Source organism: Littorina saxatilis, linkage group LG9 (assembly GCF_037325665.1).
Source record: "Littorina saxatilis isolate snail1 linkage group LG9, US_GU_Lsax_2.0, whole genome shotgun sequence".
In the NCBI taxonomy this organism is placed as follows: domain Eukaryota; kingdom Metazoa; phylum Mollusca; class Gastropoda; order Littorinimorpha; family Littorinidae; genus Littorina; species Littorina saxatilis.
This window is the reverse complement of record NC_090253.1, coordinates 58,676,135-58,695,992: the sequence shown is the minus strand read 5'-3', so window position 1 is coordinate 58,695,992 and position 19,858 is coordinate 58,676,135. Positions and strand designations below refer to the sequence as shown.

At 44.2% G+C, this 19,858-nt stretch overlaps 3 protein-coding genes across 3 annotated transcripts in view; all 3 read left to right on the top strand.

Annotated features, from left to right (window-relative positions):
- Positions 1 to 752: 752 nt before the first annotated feature.
- Positions 753 to 11,122, top strand: LOC138977298 (sacsin-like). Its single transcript, XM_070350199.1, has 8 exons — positions 753 to 782; positions 1,228 to 1,562; positions 1,863 to 2,500; positions 2,708 to 5,010; positions 5,506 to 5,724; positions 6,912 to 7,722; positions 8,937 to 9,096; positions 9,655 to 11,122. Exons 1-8 carry the CDS (start codon positions 753 to 755, stop codon positions 11,120 to 11,122), a joined length of 5,964 nt encoding a protein of 1,987 aa, XP_070206300.1.
- A 650-nt stretch (positions 11,123 to 11,772) lies between these two features.
- Positions 11,773 to 13,423, top strand: LOC138977297 (sacsin-like). The gene is made up of 3 exons (XM_070350198.1): positions 11,773 to 12,292; positions 12,968 to 13,102; positions 13,346 to 13,423. Exons 1-3 carry the CDS (start codon positions 11,930 to 11,932, stop codon positions 13,421 to 13,423), a joined length of 576 nt encoding a protein of 191 aa, XP_070206299.1. The 5' UTR covers positions 11,773 to 11,929.
- A 1,713-nt stretch (positions 13,424 to 15,136) lies between these two features.
- Positions 15,137 to 19,858, top strand: part of LOC138977296 (sacsin-like) — a 47,080-nt gene continuing 42,358 nt past the window's right edge. The window contains exons 1-2 of the mRNA XM_070350197.1: positions 15,137 to 15,322; positions 15,926 to 16,016. Of these exons, the coding sequence (XP_070206298.1) occupies positions 15,207 to 15,322; positions 15,926 to 16,016 (207 nt within the window). The 5' untranslated portion in view covers positions 15,137 to 15,206. The remainder of the gene's footprint in view (positions 15,323 to 15,925; positions 16,017 to 19,858) is intronic.

The window sequence follows — 19,858 nt, the reverse complement described above, 5'->3', positions numbered from 1 at the left end:
TACAAAGGACTAAACATTTCTTACATACTGCTTGACTAAAATCTTTACAAACATTGACTATATTCTATACAAGAACCACTTAACAAGGGTAAAAAGTGAAGAATTTTATGGGTGAGAAAAGGAAAGTAAAAGGACTTTGGGGAGGCAGAAATAGAGAAGAAACAAGAAAAAGATCCTAATTAGGTTCACGGCATCGAGAGTGATGCGACCTTCTCTCAGAAGTTAGTAGAGAAGGCTCCCCCATCCACCACCCAGGGGACGCGCCTCTACGCCAATTAGGGGGCGCGAGGGATAGTCTTTCCAAATTTAACAAGATTGTGGTTCTGGTGTGTTTTTTTGCTGCTTCACCCCATTCTTTGTTTGTCTTTGTGGGATTTTTTTATGAGGCAGGGAGCATCCTTCTTCGTAGGGCTTTCTTATTTAACAAAATGTCCATCGAACTTTTTCCATGTGCGTGTGCTTGCAGAAGATATTGAAAAATAACTAAATCGGTTTTCACATTCATTTTCGTCTGGACATCTTTTACGTGATGCACAAGGCCGTTTGTCACTGTTTTAGATACAAGTCTGTAAAAATTCTAAGGTACCTCAGACCCGTTCACCTGATTTTTTTTTCATTGCAAGATCATCTGTTAACTTCAGGTAACCCAGACCATGACGCTTGTGCAAACAGTACGCCGAACAGTGAAAGGCTCAGTACAGACGGAGACTGAACACTGGATAGTTGTCCATTTTCACGAAGGAACGAAAGAGATGTCCACCGACTTCAGAGACCTATGTCAGGTACTATAACGCAAATGTCTGACTGCTTCATCGTGCACATTTGTTAGTCTAACGTTGCTGCCGAAGGAAAAGCTAAGATTAGATTTAGTAAGCGCTTAAATGTAAAACGTATCTTATGATATCTGTATCATACCATCGTAATTCTGTCCCCAATTTGAGAAGCAGCTGTTGGACTGCAGTGCAGTAACAATGGTGTATCGTCCAGGTACCGTCTCTAATACCTACGATCACTCCAACCATATTTTCATAATTCTACTTTGAGAGCTTCCTTTTCCGCAATTTTTTTGTTTGAGCAGCTCGAAGGCTTTCGCCTGCAAACCCTGATCTTCCGTCACAATATTCCCCAATTATTCACCAAGCCTGGTCAATGTTTGCCACTTTTCACATTTTGAACCGGTAGACATTCAGCTTGAAATAATCTTTTTCAACTTTTGTTGTCACCCAGAGCAAGTGTCTCACTCATCGACCATACGTGGGTGTCGCTGCTAAACTCAACAGCCAACTGTCATCCTTCCAAGGTCAGCTGTACTGCTTTCTGCCGCTACCTCCAGAGACGCCGAGCCCTACGGGGCTGCCAATGCACGTGCACGGGTTCTTCGAGCTGAGCCAGAACCGACGTCACGTGGAATGGCCCAAGGGGGAGGGGGAGGAGGGGGGACCGAGCGACGAGGCAGCCTTGTGGAACAGTCTGCTGGTCACGGAGGTCATGCCTCGTGCTTACGTCACACTGGTCACTGAACTGGTCAACACAGCTGGAACTGGAGCGTCACCCTTCACCAGGTGACGTATAGCTGGCTGTGCAATATATTCAATCTGTGCAGGTATTGTTTTTATATCAGTCTAGCATCCATAGCCAACTTTTCAGCGATATTTCCAGTGGATCTTTAAGCTCAGACTAGATGAGACGTAAATCAGAAGTAAACTTTGCACAATGTCTTTCAAGAGACATTCAAGTTGCACTTCAAATAAGCGACAGGCGCCCAGACGTAGGTGAATTTCCTGAAGACTAAACATTGTTCTTGTTGATTATTTTTAATCAATTCTTTTTTTATAACTGTGCACATTTTATTCCATTGACAGGGGGTCATCACCGCAGCAGACCATGGCAATGACAGCGGATGCCCTCTACCAGCTGTGTCCTAACCACTCCAAGCTAACCACTCACTGGCAGCCGTTGCTGGCTCCGTTCTATCAGAAACTGTCCGCCTCTCAGCTCTTCTTCACCCAGCTACAGGGAGGTCACTGGGTTTCACTGCACGAGGCTGTGGTGATGACGTCCCCTGTCCATGATGACCTGGACGAGGACACGGAGGTGGCGGTGGTTGAGGTGTACGCCGTGTGTCAGGTCAACCTGGTCCGGCTTCCCCGGCACGTGCTGCACAGCATGAACAAGATCAGCGTGACCTCTGTCACTGTTGTCAGCCCTCAACACCTCAGTAGTCTGATGCGAGCTGACACCACATGGTCTGGGAAGCTTTCCAGGGAACAGAAGAGTCTGATTCTGCGTTACCTCTGTCGCCATGGTGACCAGTCAATGCTGCAAGGCCTGGAACTGTTGCCTCTGGTGGACGGCTCGTTCTGCAAACCTGATGATCACGTGGTACACGTGTGTCGGGATGACCGAGACCTCAGTCTCTTGCCAGGACTACATGACCGCCTGTGTTACGTGACCCAACCAGATGGGCTTCAAAAATGTCTCCTGGGCCTGGCAGAGTCAGGTGATTACAAGTTGATATCAATACATTCATTGGACTTCCATTAAAAAAAAGCCACTTGCGTTTGGTTTGGTTTCCGGAAATGTTAAAACAACAAAGTGGATTCTGATTTAAAAAAATGTATTTTGTTGTGCAATTTCTGCATTGTTTAGTTGTTAAAAGGTATGGAAAACTGGCAAGGCGCCTAATATTTATTATTTTGTTTTTCAGGCTTTGGAAACCTGCGGTTGCTGACTGACGACAAAGTTCCGTCACTCCTGGCAGACAGTTTAGCTGCCCAACACTCGGGTCTTACTAACATCAAACTGCCAGATGACAACTCCTGGATCAGACAGGTGTGGTCATACCTGCAGGGAAAGGACCTGAACGACGTTGACCACCTGCCCTTCCTGCCCTGCCCCCATGGCAACGACCTGATCCTCAGACCCCTCCAGGGCAACTACCTGTGTGAGAGACTGGACGGCTTTCCTCCCGCCTCCTCGGCGCTGAGCCAGGCTCTTCGTCACCTTGGTGTACACGTAATCCCCAGTCTTCCTGACTTTGTATTGCGTCACAGTGACGTCATCCACTCCCGCGTGCAGCCAGCTTCGTATCTGGGCGTGCTCAAGTGTCTGGCGAGACTGGCTGAGGAAGACAGGACCACCCAGGAGATAGCGATGAAGTTCAAGACCGAGTCCACCGTTGATGATACAATTGCTTTGGTAGACATTATATCTGACGGGAGAGGCAGGAGTGATCAGACTGACGAGAAGGAATGGGAAGCTGCCAAGCGTGTACTCAGATGCCTGAATCTATTCCCGGTGTGGCCGACTGATGTGAGCACAACAGAGGCTCCTCCATCAGAGTTTGCGAATTCAGTGGAACACACCAGCGTGCAGGAGATTGACCTTCTGACCCCTGAGGTCACTGGAAGCATTGGCCTTCCACCCGCCGTCCATCTCTCCCCCAAACTGCTTCATTGCGATAGCAAGGCCCACCGTCAGTTTGCTGGAGATCTCGGGGCAAAGGAAATGTCCTTGTATGATCTTGTTGAAAACATTCTGTCTGCTGCTTCATCTGGAAGTCAAGGCATTGCAGGCATCACAGATTTTATGACATACTTTCTCCAGACCTCTTTGATTGATGAACACGAGTTGCAGGAACTGGCAGAAGGAATTCAGTTCGCTCCTTCATGTCTGAAAGCTGAGCTGAAGAAAGCACATGACCTTTATGATCCGGAAGACAAAATGCTTCAAGATCTGTTCTCTGGAGAGGACCGATTTCCTGCCAGCTCGTTGAGCCATGTAGCTATACTCAAGAGTCTGAAGCTGCTTGGCTTGCGAAACAGTGCTGAGGTCACGACTCAAGATCTTATTCAAACAGCCAAAGAAATCGAAAAACTCTGCAGAAGCGAGAGATCAGAGGACATTGTTATCGCACAAAGAAAAGCCAAGGCGATGTTGACCTTTATTCAGAAACACGGACACACACTGACCACAGACACGGTAGAACAGCTTGCCACGCTGCAATGCCTGCCTTGCGTCACAAGCAGAGACCACGCCCCGCCTGGCTTCCCTGCCGCGCTCCCTGTGTGTCCCGCACAACACCACGCCCTGGGCATCTCGCGTGCCGTGGACATGTGTCACTACGACAAACTGGAGCTTGTTGGGTCCGTCAAGCCAGTGTCGCTTGCACCCCTTACTTCTGACTCTTTGTTGTTTGCCCACTTTTACCAACCTACTGCTGATGATGTCATCGAACATCTGAGCGTTGTGATTTCCAAGTTCAGTAGGAAACAGTCACACCAATTTTCTAGCATTTTGCATCACATTTACACAGAACTGAATGCTATGTTTCGTGGCGGTGAGAGGGCTGTGACAGAGAAACTGAAGGAGATGAACTGCGTTTTGACGGTGAAAGACGGGTGTTTCCGGCGTCCGGGCAAGTTCTGGATAGCGGAGGAGGACAGCGATGACCTTGACTTGTCGCCATACTGCTTTCCGCTTCCCTCTGACCTGGTGGATGCGGGTCTTGGCGAGCTGTTCGCGGCGTGCGGCTGTCATCAGGGACAGGGCTACACCATTCTCACAGAGGTCCTGCGAGAGATACAGAGCAAGCATGCAGAGTCTTCTTCTGACGAAAGGGCTTTCAACAAGGATTTCAAACTTGTGAAAACCATCCTTCAGGCCATTGTGGACAAAGGGGAATACAACGAGGGAGACATTTTCTTGCCTGTTTACTCCGCCAATCCAACAGAACTCAGGTTTGCCATGACCAAAGATTGCACGGTTGCCCCAGACCCGGATGTCATAACATTTCTTGTCGAGGAAGAGGAAGGAATTACCTTTGTCCATCCTGACCTTGACAAGGACGTTGCACTGAAACTCGGAGCCCTTGACCTGCGGAAGAGGACAATGACCGGAATGGATGACCTTGACATTGATGACTCAGAGTACGGCCAGCACGAGAAGCTGACGACCAGACTGCACAACCTGCTCCGAGAGGGCTACACTGACGGATTCTCCGTTCCCAAGGTGAGACCCGTCAATCATTATTTCAGCAATGTGTGCACACATGAAAGGCGTTCCATGGTTCAAAGAACAGGACGTTGCGTTTTCTTCACCCTACATGTTATTGTTTGAGGCCAGTCTGCATTTCATCATTTTATTGTAAAAACAAAACAAACAAAAACCAGAACAACTCGAGTAACACTGAACTGGCTTCAACCAGCTCAGACAGTATATTAATTAAGCAATGCATAGTTATTGCAGCTGAAGTATGTTATTATGTCACAACATTATCAATAAGACTCAGAGCCTATAGTTGATTTTGCCAACCATTCCATAGTCAGAAAAATGGCAATAAAAGAACAAAACAAATACACTGCGCAGGTGAATGCTCAATATCACTGCTCAATATCACTGCTCATTATCAATTGCAATGCTCAATATCAATGCTCAATATCACTGCTTCATTATTGACGACCGATTCTGAACTGTCTTGAAACAAAGTGTGTGTTGTGCCTGCAGGAGCTGGTGCAGAACGCAGACGACGCCAGGGCGAGCGTGGTGAAGTTCCTGGTGGACGAACGCGATAACGGCGACTGGAGGAGCGGACTGGTGACCCCCGCCCTCGCCGACCTGCAGGGCCCGGCTCTCTGGGTCTACAACGACTCTCTTTTCACCAGGGCCGACTTTGACAACCTGTGCAAGCTGGGCGGGGCCACCAAGAAACAGGACTGCAGCAAGGTGGGTCAACACTAGTAGCCGTGTATTAAAGGGACACTCCAGGCCAAAAACTCTCAAAGCGCCCCAGGCCCATGGCTACGTCGATTCCCGATTCGGAATTTGTAATCATTTCACCATGCACAAGAAATACTATTCCATTAGTGTTAAATGGTCAATTATTCAAATGTTAAACAGTGTTTTGGTTATCTTTGCACACCGTAATTTCTCTTTGCATTGTCTTTGTTTTCGTTCTTGCCCTATTTCTTTGCCCCTAGGAGTAGCGATCGTGTGCACATTATTTTACTAGATAACAGACCGGCACGGTTGGCCTAGTGGTAAGGCGTCCGCCCCGTGATCGGGAGGTCGTGGGTTCGAACCCCGGCCGGGTCATACCTAAGACTTTAAAATTGGCAAGCTAGTGGCTGCTCCGCCTGGCGTCTGGCATTATGTGGGGTTAGTGCTAGGACTGGTTGGTCCGGTGTCAGAATAATGTGACTGGGTGAGACATGAAGCCTGTGCTGCGACTTCTGTCTTGTGTGTGGCGCACGTTAAATGTCAAAGCAGCACCGCCCTGATATGGTCCTTCGTGGTCAGCTGGGCGTTAAGCAAACAAACAAACAAACAAACTAGATAACAGATTTAAGTACCAGAATTCGCAAGAGTTTCGTGGGTGATTACCAGCACTACAATAAAATGTCAACAGAAACGGGACTTCACTGCAGAAGAGCTTGCATAACAAAAGTGTTCCCTTATTAACACTGATTTATTGAATTATTTAGCATAGTTAACCTAATTGCAGAGATTTTCTGTGCAGGTATAAATTGCAACACTGCAAAAGCTCCTAGTACTTGTTACAAATTTCTTCAAGACAAACACCAGACATTTTCGTTCCTTTCCGATTTGTTATGCCAGAATGAATGTTAACAAACTGACATGATCACAACCATACTGTATCTATATATATAATACGCAGCAGTTTCAGATCTGTCTAAATCGCATGCCTTTCTGAAATCAATTCATGGAAGAAGTGTGCTTTTCTTTTAATTACACATCACACAATTGCGGGTTGATCCAACATTCTGGTCAATTATAACATGACTGATGCGTATGCAGCTTTTTCCCACAATCACAGTTTGGTGAACTTACCATTTTTTTGTCTATGGACATTTGTGGTACAGTAAATGGCTTTTGTATACCCCTGTCAAAAGGTGGGGAAGTTTGGCCTGGGGTTCAACGCGGTGTACAACGTGACTGAGGTGCCCAGCATCTACTCTGGCAGCACCCTGGCCATGCTGGACCCTCACCAGCTCTACCTGCTGGACAACAAACGCGGCAAGAAGATGGACTTTGGCGAAATCATGAACAAGGTGCTGCTCAGACGGATGCCCAACCAGTTCAGGCCCTTCCAGGGGGTCTTTGAGTGCGACATGTTGAACAAGAACTGGAAGCCCTTCTCCGGAACTCTCTTCCGCTTCCCGTTCAGGACAGAAGGGCAGGCAGAGAAGAGCGAGATCTGCCAGGAGGCGTTCACTGCAGAACGACGAGAGGACTTCATGGAGGGCTTGATGTCCAAGGCGGGCAACTTGCTGCTGTTTCTTCAGCACGTGAAGCGCGTGGAGCTGTACCGTCTGCCCAGAGACTGCAGTGACCCGGCACAGGCACAGCGCCTGATGGTGGTGACGAGAAACTCTGTGCCTACAGTGCCTCGCCAGTTACCAGGCACCGAAAGCATCCTGGAACATTTCTCAAAAGCTTGGGAGTCAGCAGTTGAACAAGGCGAGTCAATCCACGAGCAGAACTTCATTGACACAGTGACTGTTTCCATGGAAACTGCAAAGACAAATAAAAGAGAGGGAGAGACGACACAGTGTAGGTTTCGCATTGCCTGGACACCAGGGGCAGGAGAATCGTGTGACACAGCACGTGAAACAAGCAAGGAAGGATTCATACCGCTGGCTGCTGCGGCCATTCTCACAGATAGTGAAGGAAGGATAGTCTGCATGGATGCTTGCCCCAAAGGTCTGTATGAAGTTTGAGTTGTTTTTTAAATATTCATTTTGATTGGCTGCAGTCATTGCACATACCCAACAAATAAAAAGCCCACTATTGAAAAGTTACAGTTGCCTCGTGTGTATGAATTTCATTCAGTCTCCATCTTGGTTTATTCACAAAATTGACTTGACTGTATCCTATAAAAACTTAGGGTTAAATAACACGTGGCTTTATACTTGACATTTAATTAATGTTGCTGTAGTAATCAGTAAATTAAGCCGGTTCGTAGAACACAGTACTGTGTTCAACAGAATGAAAAACAATTCAATTGATACAATACAATACAGTACAATTCATAACAATACACTGCAATTGTATTTTTTGTTCTGCAAACATTCTCGCCTTCTGAAGAACATTCTCTGAGTACTTTTTAGTTTTGAAAGTAAGTGTGGATACACACATATTTGTTCTGTTGGATCGTAGTAGATTTCAGGAACCTCTTTGTTTTAGGATCTAACACGACGGGTCATCTCTTCTGCTTCCATTGTTTCAAGATTTTACACATCGTTTCAACTGTTATCATTCCTTTGTTTCAGAATTGTACACATCGTGTCAACTGTTATCATTCCTTTGTTTCAGAATTGTACACATCGTGTCAACTGTTCTGCTTCCTTTGTTTCATGATTTTACACAACGGGTCATCTGTTCTGCTTCCTTTGTTTCAGGTGTTTACACAACGGGTCATCTGTTTTGCTTCCTTTGTTTCAGGATTTTACACAACGGGTCATTTGCTCTGCTTTCTTTGTTTCAGGATTTTACACAACGGGTCATCTGTTTTGCTTCCTATGTTTCAAGATTTTACACATCGTGTCAACTGTTCTGCTTCCTTTGTTTCAGGATTTTACACAACGGGTCATCTGTTTTGCTTCCTTTGTTTCAGGATTTTACACAACGGGTCATCTGTTTTGCTTCCTTTGTTTCAGGATTTTACACAACGGGTCATCTGTTCTGTTTCCTTTGTTTCAGGATTTTACACAACGGGTCATCTGTTTTGCTTCCTTTGTTTCAGGATTTTACACAACGGGTCATCTGTTCTGCTTCCTTTGTTTCAGGATTTTACACAACGGGTCATCTGTTTTGCTTCCTTTGTTTCAGGATTTTACACAACGGGTCATCTGTTCTGCTTCCTTTGTTTCAGGATTTTACACAACGGGTCAACTGTTTTGCTTCCTTTGTTTCAGGATTTTACACAACGGGTCATCTGTTCTGCTTCCTCCCACTGGCCCGGCAAGTGTCCCTGACTGACCTTCCACTGCACATCAACGCGCCTTTTGCCTTGACCTCTGACCGCCGGGGGCTGCTGTCTCAGAATGAAGATGACAAAAAGCTCATTGAAGGAAGGTCTGTTGCGATCGTGACACAAATACTGACCCCCCCTCTGGGGCAGACAAACAAACAAACAAACAACCACACACACACACACACACACACATACACACATACACACACACACGCACGCACGCACGCATACACAAGAAGTCTCGATTTCAAACATCAACACAAAATCAGAATATGCAAATTTCAGATAATTTTCTATTAAATTGAAAGACTTGACAAGCCACCTGTCCAGTGTAGACTTGTCTTAGTGAATGGCTTTCTTGCATTAGTCGAGCAAACTGGGCATTGGTGTCTTCCCAGGAGATAAAAGTCTATTCTTGAAAAGACCTGTAGACGTGAAAGCTTTAGAAAAGCTTCGTTCTGTAAACTTTCTCGCTTTCTGAAGAACATTCTCTGAGTACTTCTAGTTTTGAAAGTAAGATGTCAGTTGAGTCAGGTGCGTGAAGGTATCATCTTTCGGTTTCGTTGATGGGCATATCCGTTAGAGGTACGTTATTTCTTTGGAGTTATGAATTAAGTTATCTATCAGACTGTTTTGGCAGCGCTTCCTTCTTCTTTCAGGTGGAACAAAGCTTTGTTCTCGGACCCCATCCCCAGAGCCTACCTGGCTGCCTTGGAGAGCGTGGCGCCGACACAGACATCAGCAAAGCCGTACTACAGCCTGTGGCCCCAGCACACAGCACAGCCACTGAGGCAAGGCCAGAGTCCGCAGGGCGAGATGTACCCACACTTTTATCAGTTTTTGGTGCAGGAAAACTTCGCTGTCTTTCTTCATTCCAGTGGCTGCACAGGCTTCTCTGGCTCCTTCTTCTTTGACCCGGAGCTCAGTGACACAGACATTGGCCGGGTAGCGTTCAGAGTGCTTGAAACCTTCTGGGAGGAGACCGAGTGGTGTGCTGGCCGTCTGATCGACCTTCCGACTGGCGTGGCTGACAGCATCTCGCGGTCCGGACAAGACGTCGCCTTCAGACAGAGAGTCATCACCATGGAGCAGTTGTGTCGCTGTGTCCTCTTCCCTAGAATTGACCAGGGCCACCCAGCGCTAGAGACTGGGGACAGAGACCGGCTGGTTCTGTATGCTCTGCAGTCTCACAGTACCGCGCTGCACGAGCTGGTCCAGTCTCACGCCTGCATCCCATGTCGCCCTGACGGACGTCTGCGAGCTCCGGCCAGTCTGGTCCACCCCCACGGTCTGGCCGCCTCGCTCTTCTCTGAGGACGACGCCAGGTTCCCACAGCGTGAGGGGGAGGCAGACTTCACCACCCACACTGCGCTCGACCAGCTGGTGAAGATGGGGATGGTGCAGGACGAGGTCACCACAGAGGAGCTGAAGCAGCGAGCTGAGTCAGTGGGGACGCTCCCCGAAACAACAGCTCTGCAGAGAGCTAAAGCCATTGTCAAGTACTTACCGAGCCTGGGTAACAAGATGGAGAGTTATGCTGCAGTCTTGAGAAACATCATGTTCTTGCCGGTTCTGAAACAACCCGAGGACTGGCCTTTGAAGTGGGATGGACAAGGGAAAACAATCGCATCACCATCTGAAACGTTTTCTAGCAGCTTAAAAGAGCTGGTCGGTTGCCAGGCAGCAGTCCTCAATGAAAACTCCCTTGATTTGTCCGGCACAGACAAGGACACGTTGGGTTTACTTGGAGTCACTCAGTATAAATCCATGTCCTCAGGTAGCACGCGGTTGACAGAGGTATCTGTCGCTCAACTGATGAGTATCTCTGAAGATCCCAACGCAATGTCAAATAGCAACTACAAGGCTGTGGAAAATACCTGCAAGGAGATCTATCACTACCTGGACAGTTTCTGCAGGTATGACCCAAGAGGTACGTACAAAGATCACAGGCTTGTGATTGAAGGGCTGAAGGAGCGACAGGTAGTGCTGACGGGACAAGGCTTCCAGGAAGCAGGACGTCTAGCCATGGGATCGCGGAACGACCTGGAGCCATACCTGACGTACGCTGATGGACACACCTGGTACTGTCACGAGGTCCTCGCTTTCCTGGGCGTCAAGGCAGAGTAAGTGTTTACGGTTAAATTTGGTTCAGCTGGGTAAATTCTACCCTGTATTTACACAATCTACTCCAAGGATCTGTATGTAAAGAGGATAAAGGCAGCTTGATCAGCAAATGACGTATCTTATTTGACGGAAATTGGGATGAATATTCTAAACGCAACCACGTAAAGCGTAACGTGACTAAAAAGGCTGCTCAGTTAACATAGAACAGTACTGTTTGGCAACGTAGAACTCTAACTGGATCAGTTGTAGTCTCATGTAGCGATAAGCAAGATACCATGAATTTGTTGAAAGAAACCAAAGTGTGCACGCAATTTAAGACCAGTTTCAGAGCTCTTTTTTTCTAAAAACAACAAAACAGGGGGGGGGGGGGGGGGGATATAGGAGACAGGCAACATTCACATACCACTCTCTCTTTTCCAACCCAATCCAAAAACATTTGTGCTAAACACAAAGAGTACAATCTTTTATTTACTAAGCGTGGAGTAATGGCTAGCTGTGTGTGAAATTAGATCATCAGCGCGATTCTGCTGCACGATATGAGGACATGAACACATCATTTGTACACTTCAGCCTAATTCAGTGCTGTGGTCACCAACATTAATTTGGAACCCATCCTCCTCGGTCCTTATTGCCTTAGATTCGAGGGGTCGGTACTAGAAAGTTTTACATGCCGTGGATGATTACAAAACCATTTCACAAGATCAGCATCTTGCCTTTTAACTGGAACTTCTTCCTTCAAGTAATCAGTCACATCTGCTGTCAATAACATAGTACCGTTATAAACTTTCTGTCTGTTTTTTTTCTGTCGGTATGATTGTTTGTTTGTATTTTCCTTGCAGGTTTGGGGTGTCAGATATACTGAACGCGATGAGAAATTTGGCCTCTGACAATACTTCATCGCAGCTTATTGAAAACCTTGTAGAGCTCCTGCTGAAGATGACGGAACTCCTTGAGAAAACCCTCAAATCGGACAAGAGAGAGAGTCTTGAAGAGGAGGAAACTCGTGGCCTGTGTCTTCCTGACACAAACAGATGGCTGTATCCGATCAGTGAGCTATGTCTCAACGACTGTGAGTGGCTGGAGGAGTCAGACACCATGCACTTCTTGCATCCCAAGTTCTCGCAGCATCTCGCACTAACGCTTGGCGTCAGGACCAAACGGGAGCATGACGAGGTGATTTGGCTTCTGTCTGTCTGCTGCACTATCTGTCGACCACTCTCTGATTGTCTGCCTATCTGTCTATCTGAAACGCATGACAATTTGAATTATCAAGTTGTCCGTCTGTCTGTCTAGGTATGTCTGTCTGTCTGTTTGTCTGTGTCTGTCTGTCAGTCTGTCCGTCTCTGTCTGTCTGTCTGTCCGTCTCTGTCTGTCTGTCTCTCTCTCTCTGTCTCTCTCTCTCTATCTCTCTCTTTCTCTCTTGTCTCTCTCTCTCTCTTGATGTCTCTCTACTTATGTTTAGTCAAACAAAAGAAGGAACATTAAAGAAAAATTCCCATTTACCTTTAGGTTTGAGATTATCTACGTGTCTTCCTGCCTCTCCGTCCTCTTCTTGTTGTCTTTCACAGTATCCTTCTCTATAATTCTGTCTTCCCGTCCTTTCCTGTGCTACCACCCCACCTATCCCTCCTCCGCTCCCACCCCCACCCCCAATACACCGCCCCCCCCCCCCCAAAAAAAAAAAAAAAACACAACCCGGTGTGCAACATTTTGCACCCACAATGTTGATCCAAACATACCGAGCTAGGCAAGAAGAATCTACACTTAACCAGTCGTTCTGCTTAAAAGTCTAGGCATACATGATACATGTCATACATCTAGCGCTGTCCCTTTTTCTAATCCTTGCAGGACGAGTTCTCAGAGTCGTTCGGTCAACACGAGGAGCTGACCAACCGTATCAACCGTCTGCTGGAGGGCTACACGCGGGACGCATCCATCTTCAAGGAACTGCTGCAGAACGCGGATGATGCTGGTGCTACAGAGGTAAGTGACTTCCCTTGTTTGGGGCAGATAGAGTACAACTTGAACTCAAGACTGGTTAACTGGCCTTGATACAGAAGGATTGAGGGACAGAACCATTTAGTTGTATTACTTTAAAGATATTTGATCTACAAATGGTCGATTTGATTGATTCAAAGACTTTTTATCTAAAGTAGAAAAACACAATTTTGCTTAATGTTTTCCTTTTGTAATATGACTATTCAGTAACATCCCTTAATCCTTCAGTTCCAAGGCAAGTTTACTGGTCTCCAGTTCAAGTTGAAAAGATTGGAGAAATATTTCCTGATGGTCAAACATTTGTAACTCTTGCATTAAACTTAGCTTTAACTATGAGATTGTGCAACATTTTGATAGGACAACTTAATTACTACTCAGTTAACAACGTCAACCAAACATAGGCATGTGTATGCTGCAGAATACATTCAGTCCTGTACAAATAAATAAGACAAAAAAGACAATCTGCGTTAGGTGTACATATATCTGCAAGGCATTCATAAAAACCAGCACTATTTCGCTTTTTTACATTTAGTCAAGTTTTGACTAAATGTTTTAACATCGAGGGGGAATCGAAACGAGGGTCGTGGTGTATGTGTGTGTGTGCGTGTGTGTGTGCGTGCGTGTAGAGTGATTCAGACCAAACTACTGGACCGATCTTTATGAAATTTGACATGAGAGTTTCTGGGTATGATATCCCCGAACGTTTTTTTCCTTTTTTGAGTCACTTGAGAAAAAGTGACTCTATGTAATCGGTCAGTGTTAGTCTGTCCGGCCGGCCGGCCAGCCGGCCGGCCGTCCGTAGACACCACCTTAACGTTGGACTTTTCTCGGAAACTATCAAAGCGATCGGGCTCATATTTTGTTTAGTCGTGACCTCCAATGACCTCTACACTTTAACGATGGTTTCGTTGACCTTTGACCTTTTTCAAGGTCACAGGTCAGCGTCAAAGGAAAAATTAGACATTTTATATCTTTGACAAAGTTCATCGGATGTGATTGAAACTTTGTAGGATTATTCTTTACATCAAAGTATTTACATCTGTAGCCTTTTACGAACGTTATCAGAAAAACAAGGGAGATAACTAGCCTTTTCTGTTCGGCAACACACAACTTAACGTTGGGCTTTTCTCGGAAACTATAAAAGTGACCGGGCTCAAATTTTATGTGAACGTGACTCCCAGTGACCTCTACACTTTGACGTCTGCTTTGGTGACCTTTGACCTTTTTCAAGGTCACAGGTATGTTCTTCAGGTATGCATTGTGTTGTGAATAGCAATTTCTTCCTGTCCATCTGATGCCTCATATAATATTCAGAACTGCGAAAGTGACTCGATCGAGCGTTTGCTCTTCTTGTTTGATAAATGTCTTTGATGACGTCATATCCGGCTTTTCGTGAAAGTTGAGGCGGCACTGTCACGCTCTCATTTTTCAACCAAATTGGTTGAAATTTTGGTCAAGTAGTCTTCGACGAAGCCCGGACTTCAGAATTGCATTTCAGCTTGGTGGCTTAAAAATTAATTTATGACTTTGGTCATTAACAATCTGAAAATTGTAAAAAAAAATATTTTTTTCTAAAACGATCCAAATTTACGTTCATCTTATTTTCCATCATTTGCTGATTCCAAAAACATATAAATATGTTATATTCGGATTAAAAACAAGCTCTGAAAATTAAATATATAAAACTTATTATCACAATTAAATTGTCCAAATCAATTTAAAAACACTTTCATCTTATTCCTTGTCGGTTCCTGATTCCAAAAACATATAGATATGATATGTTTGGATTAAAAACACGCTCAGAAAGTTAAAACAAAGAGAGGTACAGAAAAGCGTGCTATCCTTCTCAGCGCAAGTACTACCCCGCTCTTCCTGTCAATTTCACTGCCTTTGCCGTGCGCGGTGGACTGACGATGCTACGAGTATACGGTCTTGCTGCGTTGCATTGCGTTCAGTTTCATTCTGTGAGTTCGACAGCTACTTGACTAAATGTTGTATTTTCGCCTTACGCGACTTGTTTCAGGTTCGGTTTGTGAAAGATCTTCGGAATCACAGCACGGAAAAACTGCTGAACGAAAACTGGAAAGAGATGGTTGGCCCTGCCCTGTGCATTTTCAATGACACTAGTTTCACACCACGTGACATGAAAGGCATCCAGGATCTAGGGGAGGGAAGCAAGGAGGGGGACGCCTTGAAAACTGGAAAGTGAGTTGTAATGTTTGGTTTCATTAGCCTTGGTGTTCGTTTTAAACTTAAAACGCATGACAATTTCATTTATCAGTTTAATGTTTAGGTTGGTTCTTTTTTATATGTGTGTTTTTCGTGCAGTTATTGATGGTGTTGTTATTGTTGTTTTGATTGTTGTTGAAATTGATTAATAAAAGTCATACAACAGAGAGAGTCGGTCGCTCAGCTACTAACGGCAAGAAATGTGTGTCTCCAAAGCTTGACGTGCCTTGACAATTAGAATTGTACAATGCCAATATTAACCCTTACACTGGTGCAATTCTGTAACGCATGTTACATAGCCACTGGTGAATTAATTAACAGAGAGAAAAATAAAGAAAAACGGTCATAATAGGTTTTCGCATCCATGGGAGGTAATCGGAACCGACCAAACAGACTGAGCCTGTAGCACGACATATGTCGTGACAACCAGGTGACAGTATACGTAAAGTAGCACGACATATGTCGCGACAACCAGCCTAAGGGTTAAAAACCTATTTTGCAGTCTAAAATGAAACTTGTTTTAGAAACCAACAATCCACCTGGTGTACGAATACTTATAAGAACATTGTTGTTTTGCAGGTATGGAGTTGGCTTCAACGCTGTGTACAACCTGACCGACACACCCTGCTTCTGGACCAGAGTGGTGCCTGAACCTGGTCACACTGGACAGGTCTGTCTGGTGTTTTCGTTATAACGGTGAACAACATGGTCATACTACACAGGTCTGTCTGGTGTTGTAGTTATAACTGTGAACAACCTGGCCACACTGCACATGTATGTCTGGTGTTGTAGTTATAACTCTGAACAACATGGTCATACTACACAGGTCTGTCTGGTGTTGTAGTTATAACGGTGAACAACCTGGCCACACTGCACAGGTCTGTCTGGTGGTGTAGTTATAACTGTGAACAACCTGGCCACACTGCACAGGTCTGTTTGGTGTTGTAGTTATAACTGTGAACAACATGGTCATACTACACAGGTCTGTCTGGTGTTGTAGTTATAACTGTTAACAACCTAGCTGGCCACACTGCACACACACCGCCCTGATATAGCACTTCGTGGTCGGCTGGGCGTTAAGCAAACAAACAAACAAACCACACTGCACAGGTCTGTCTGGTGTTGTTGTTATAACTGTGAACAACCTGGTCACATTGGACAGGTATATCTGGTGTTGTAGTTATAACTGTTAACAACCTGGCCACACTGGGAGGTCAGTCTGGTGTTGTAGTTATACCTGTGAACAACCTGGACACACTGGACAGGTTTGTTTGTTTGTTTGTTTATTTGTTGCTTAACGTCCAGCCGACTACGCAGAGCCATATCAGGACGAGGAAGGGGGGGATGAAGGGGGCCACTTGTCAAGCGATTCCTGTTTACAAATGCACTAACCCATTACTTGTGTCCCAGCAGGCTTTAGTAAAACTAAATTAATACCTACTGGAAGATTACCAGTTTCCAGTATGTTAAAAGAGGCTTAACCTATCTACTGCTGGACTTACATCAGAACACTAACAGATTAAACTATACATGAATCGCGAGACAAGCGGCAAGAGAAGAGATTTTTGGAAAAAATACAGGTGAATGAGCAAGAAGGCAGAAAAAAGAAAAGAATTCATGAAGAAAAAGAGAGCATGACAGGAAAGAGGAACCAAAAATCTACCTAACAGCAAACTAGAAAGCTCCTGCGGTTCCAAAAACAGGAGGGGCCTTTAATTTCATAACCGCAGTGCCCCACTGCGGGAGGACAGGTTTGTATGAGAATGAGTACATAGTCCTAATTAGCAATTAGTACTATTTCATATTACCATTTTCACGTCGGTAATTTTAAATCATCTTCGTTGGATGCAAGTATCAAGTACAAGGTTTTGTGCCTCTGATAATATACTGCTTCTCTTGCTGGTCGCTAGGGAATCTCTGAAATCCTTCATATGTACAAACCCGCCCAAACACTTCGTTCATCCTCTGACAGCCTCCTTTTTATATTTAGTCAAGTTTTGACTAAATATTTTAACATCGAGGGGGAATCGAAACGAGGGTATGGTGTATGTGCGTCTGTCTGTGTGTGTGTGTGTGTGTGTAGAGCGATTCAGACTAAACTACTGGACCGATCTTTACGAAATTTGACATGAGAGTTCCTGGGTATGAAATGCCCGAACGTTTTTTTCATTTTTTTGATAAATGTCTTTGATGACGTCATATCCGGCTTTTCGTGAAAGTTGAGGCGGCACTGTCACGCCCTCATTTTTCAACCAAATTGGTTGAAATTTTGGTCAAGTAATCTTCGACGAAGCCCGGGGTTCGGTATTGCATTTCAGCTTGGTGGCTTAAAAATTAATTAATGACTTTGGTCATTAAAAATCGGAAAATTGTAAAAAAAAATAAAAATTTATAAAACGATCCAAATTTACGTTTATCTTAATCTCCATCATTTTCTGATTCCAAAAACATATAAATATGTTATATTCGGATTCAAAACAAGCTCTGAAAATTAAATATATAAAAATTATTATCAAAATTAAATTGTCCAAATCAATTTAAAAACACTTTCATCTTATTCCTTGTCGGTTCCTGATTCCAAAAACATATAGATATGATATGTTTGGATTAAAAACACGCTCAGAAAGTTAAAACAAAGAGAGGTACAGAAAAGCGTGCTATCCTTCTTAGCGCAACTACTACCCCGCTCTTCTTGTCAATTTCACTGCCTTTGCCATGAGCGGTGGACTGACGATGCTACGAGTATACGGTCTTGCTGAAAAATGGCAGCTACTTGACTAAATATTGTATTTTCGCCTTACGCGACTTGTTTTCTCTTAATATTTTGACATCAAGTCTATAATCAGAAAACTTCCTCAATAAGCTAAATTCATCTCTATTCCGATTTATCTGGAAGAAAAAATATTCAAACAAAAGAGCTTATGAAAAAGTTAATAGAAAAGTAATGTGCCAAGAGACAAATCTTGGAGGTCTGAAAATGATTAATGTCAAAGATGTACAAACATCATTTCTAATTTCATGGATTATGAGGCTGCTGGACGGAAGTAACGCAAAGTGGCAACAGATTCCATTGGCATCCTTTTTAAATCTGGGCGAACGCTTATGCTGTCTGCGCTCAAATGTGAGTGCAGAAAATTTTAAAGGACTAGGTGCCATAAAGCAATATTTCTGGAAACAAGCTTTTATCACCTGGCTAAACAATAAACACAAGATCAAAGAAATAAGCAGTAATGAACAGCAGATAAGTGTACGCAATCAAACCTTATGGAATAATACAAATATAAGGTACAGGAAGCAAACGCTATACATGAATGACTGGATAAAGGCTAAAATATGCGTTGTTAAAGATGTTTTTAACGATAACGACATGTGCTCTTTTGAGGAAATATGTGAACTAACTGGATATAAACAGTCTCGCCTATTTGAATATAATGCAATACAAACTGCCATTAAAGCTCTATTATTGCGTGATACGGGTCAGGCCCGTTCTGATCATATGCCATTTATACAATTATCTCCACGCCAAATTCGCCTAAAGATGTTAAATTATGAGATAAAGGAGCCAAGCTCAGCTGGATTTTGGTCGAACAAATTAAATATTACATTAGAAGATAAACACTGGAAATTAGCTAACGAATGCTCGACAGAAACCCGTCTTCGTCTATTGCATTGGAAAATTTTACACAATATATATCCCACCAATATTTTGCTACATAAGATGGGAATTCGTCAAACAAATCTTTGTCAGTATTGTAACGAAACCGACTTCATCGAGCACTTTTTTTGGCAGTGTAGAGCAGTGCAACCCATATGGCAGGAATGTCAAGGGTACATATTTAAATGTACAGGCAAAAATATAAAGTTAAGCTGCGAAGAGGCTCTTTTTGGGTATTTCACACATGATATCCCCAGAGAGAAAACCTTCATAATTAATCACCTTATATTGATATCGAAAATGTGCATAAGCCAGTTTAAGTACGGAAATCCAAAAACTAACATGAAGATCTTATTTCAGAACCAAGCTCGAGTTCGAAATTTCTAGTAAAATTGAACTGTGTATAAGAATATAGATAACTAGTAGTATTGTGCTGTTAATGTAAAGTTATTTATATATGCGCTGTATGATGCTGTGCTGAAAACTGGTACTGTAATTGGTAATTTGTAAATTCTCGCCTTTGTCTATCGAGCGTTGGATTAATTAACTTGTTATGTATTGTCCCGCTGAAAATGTATTATATAACAGAATTATGGGAACAGCAACAACAACACACACACACACACACGCACACACACACACACACACACACACACACACACACACACACACACACACACACACACACACACACACACACACGCACATACACGCAGACATTAGTTAAATTGTAATGTAAAAGAAAACAAAATTTAAACTTCATTAAAAAAAAAAAAAGACCAATGAAGAAGGATATGCTCACCGCAAAAAAAAAGAAAAAAAAAGACGAAAGAGGCAAAACAGATGGGTTGAAGCAG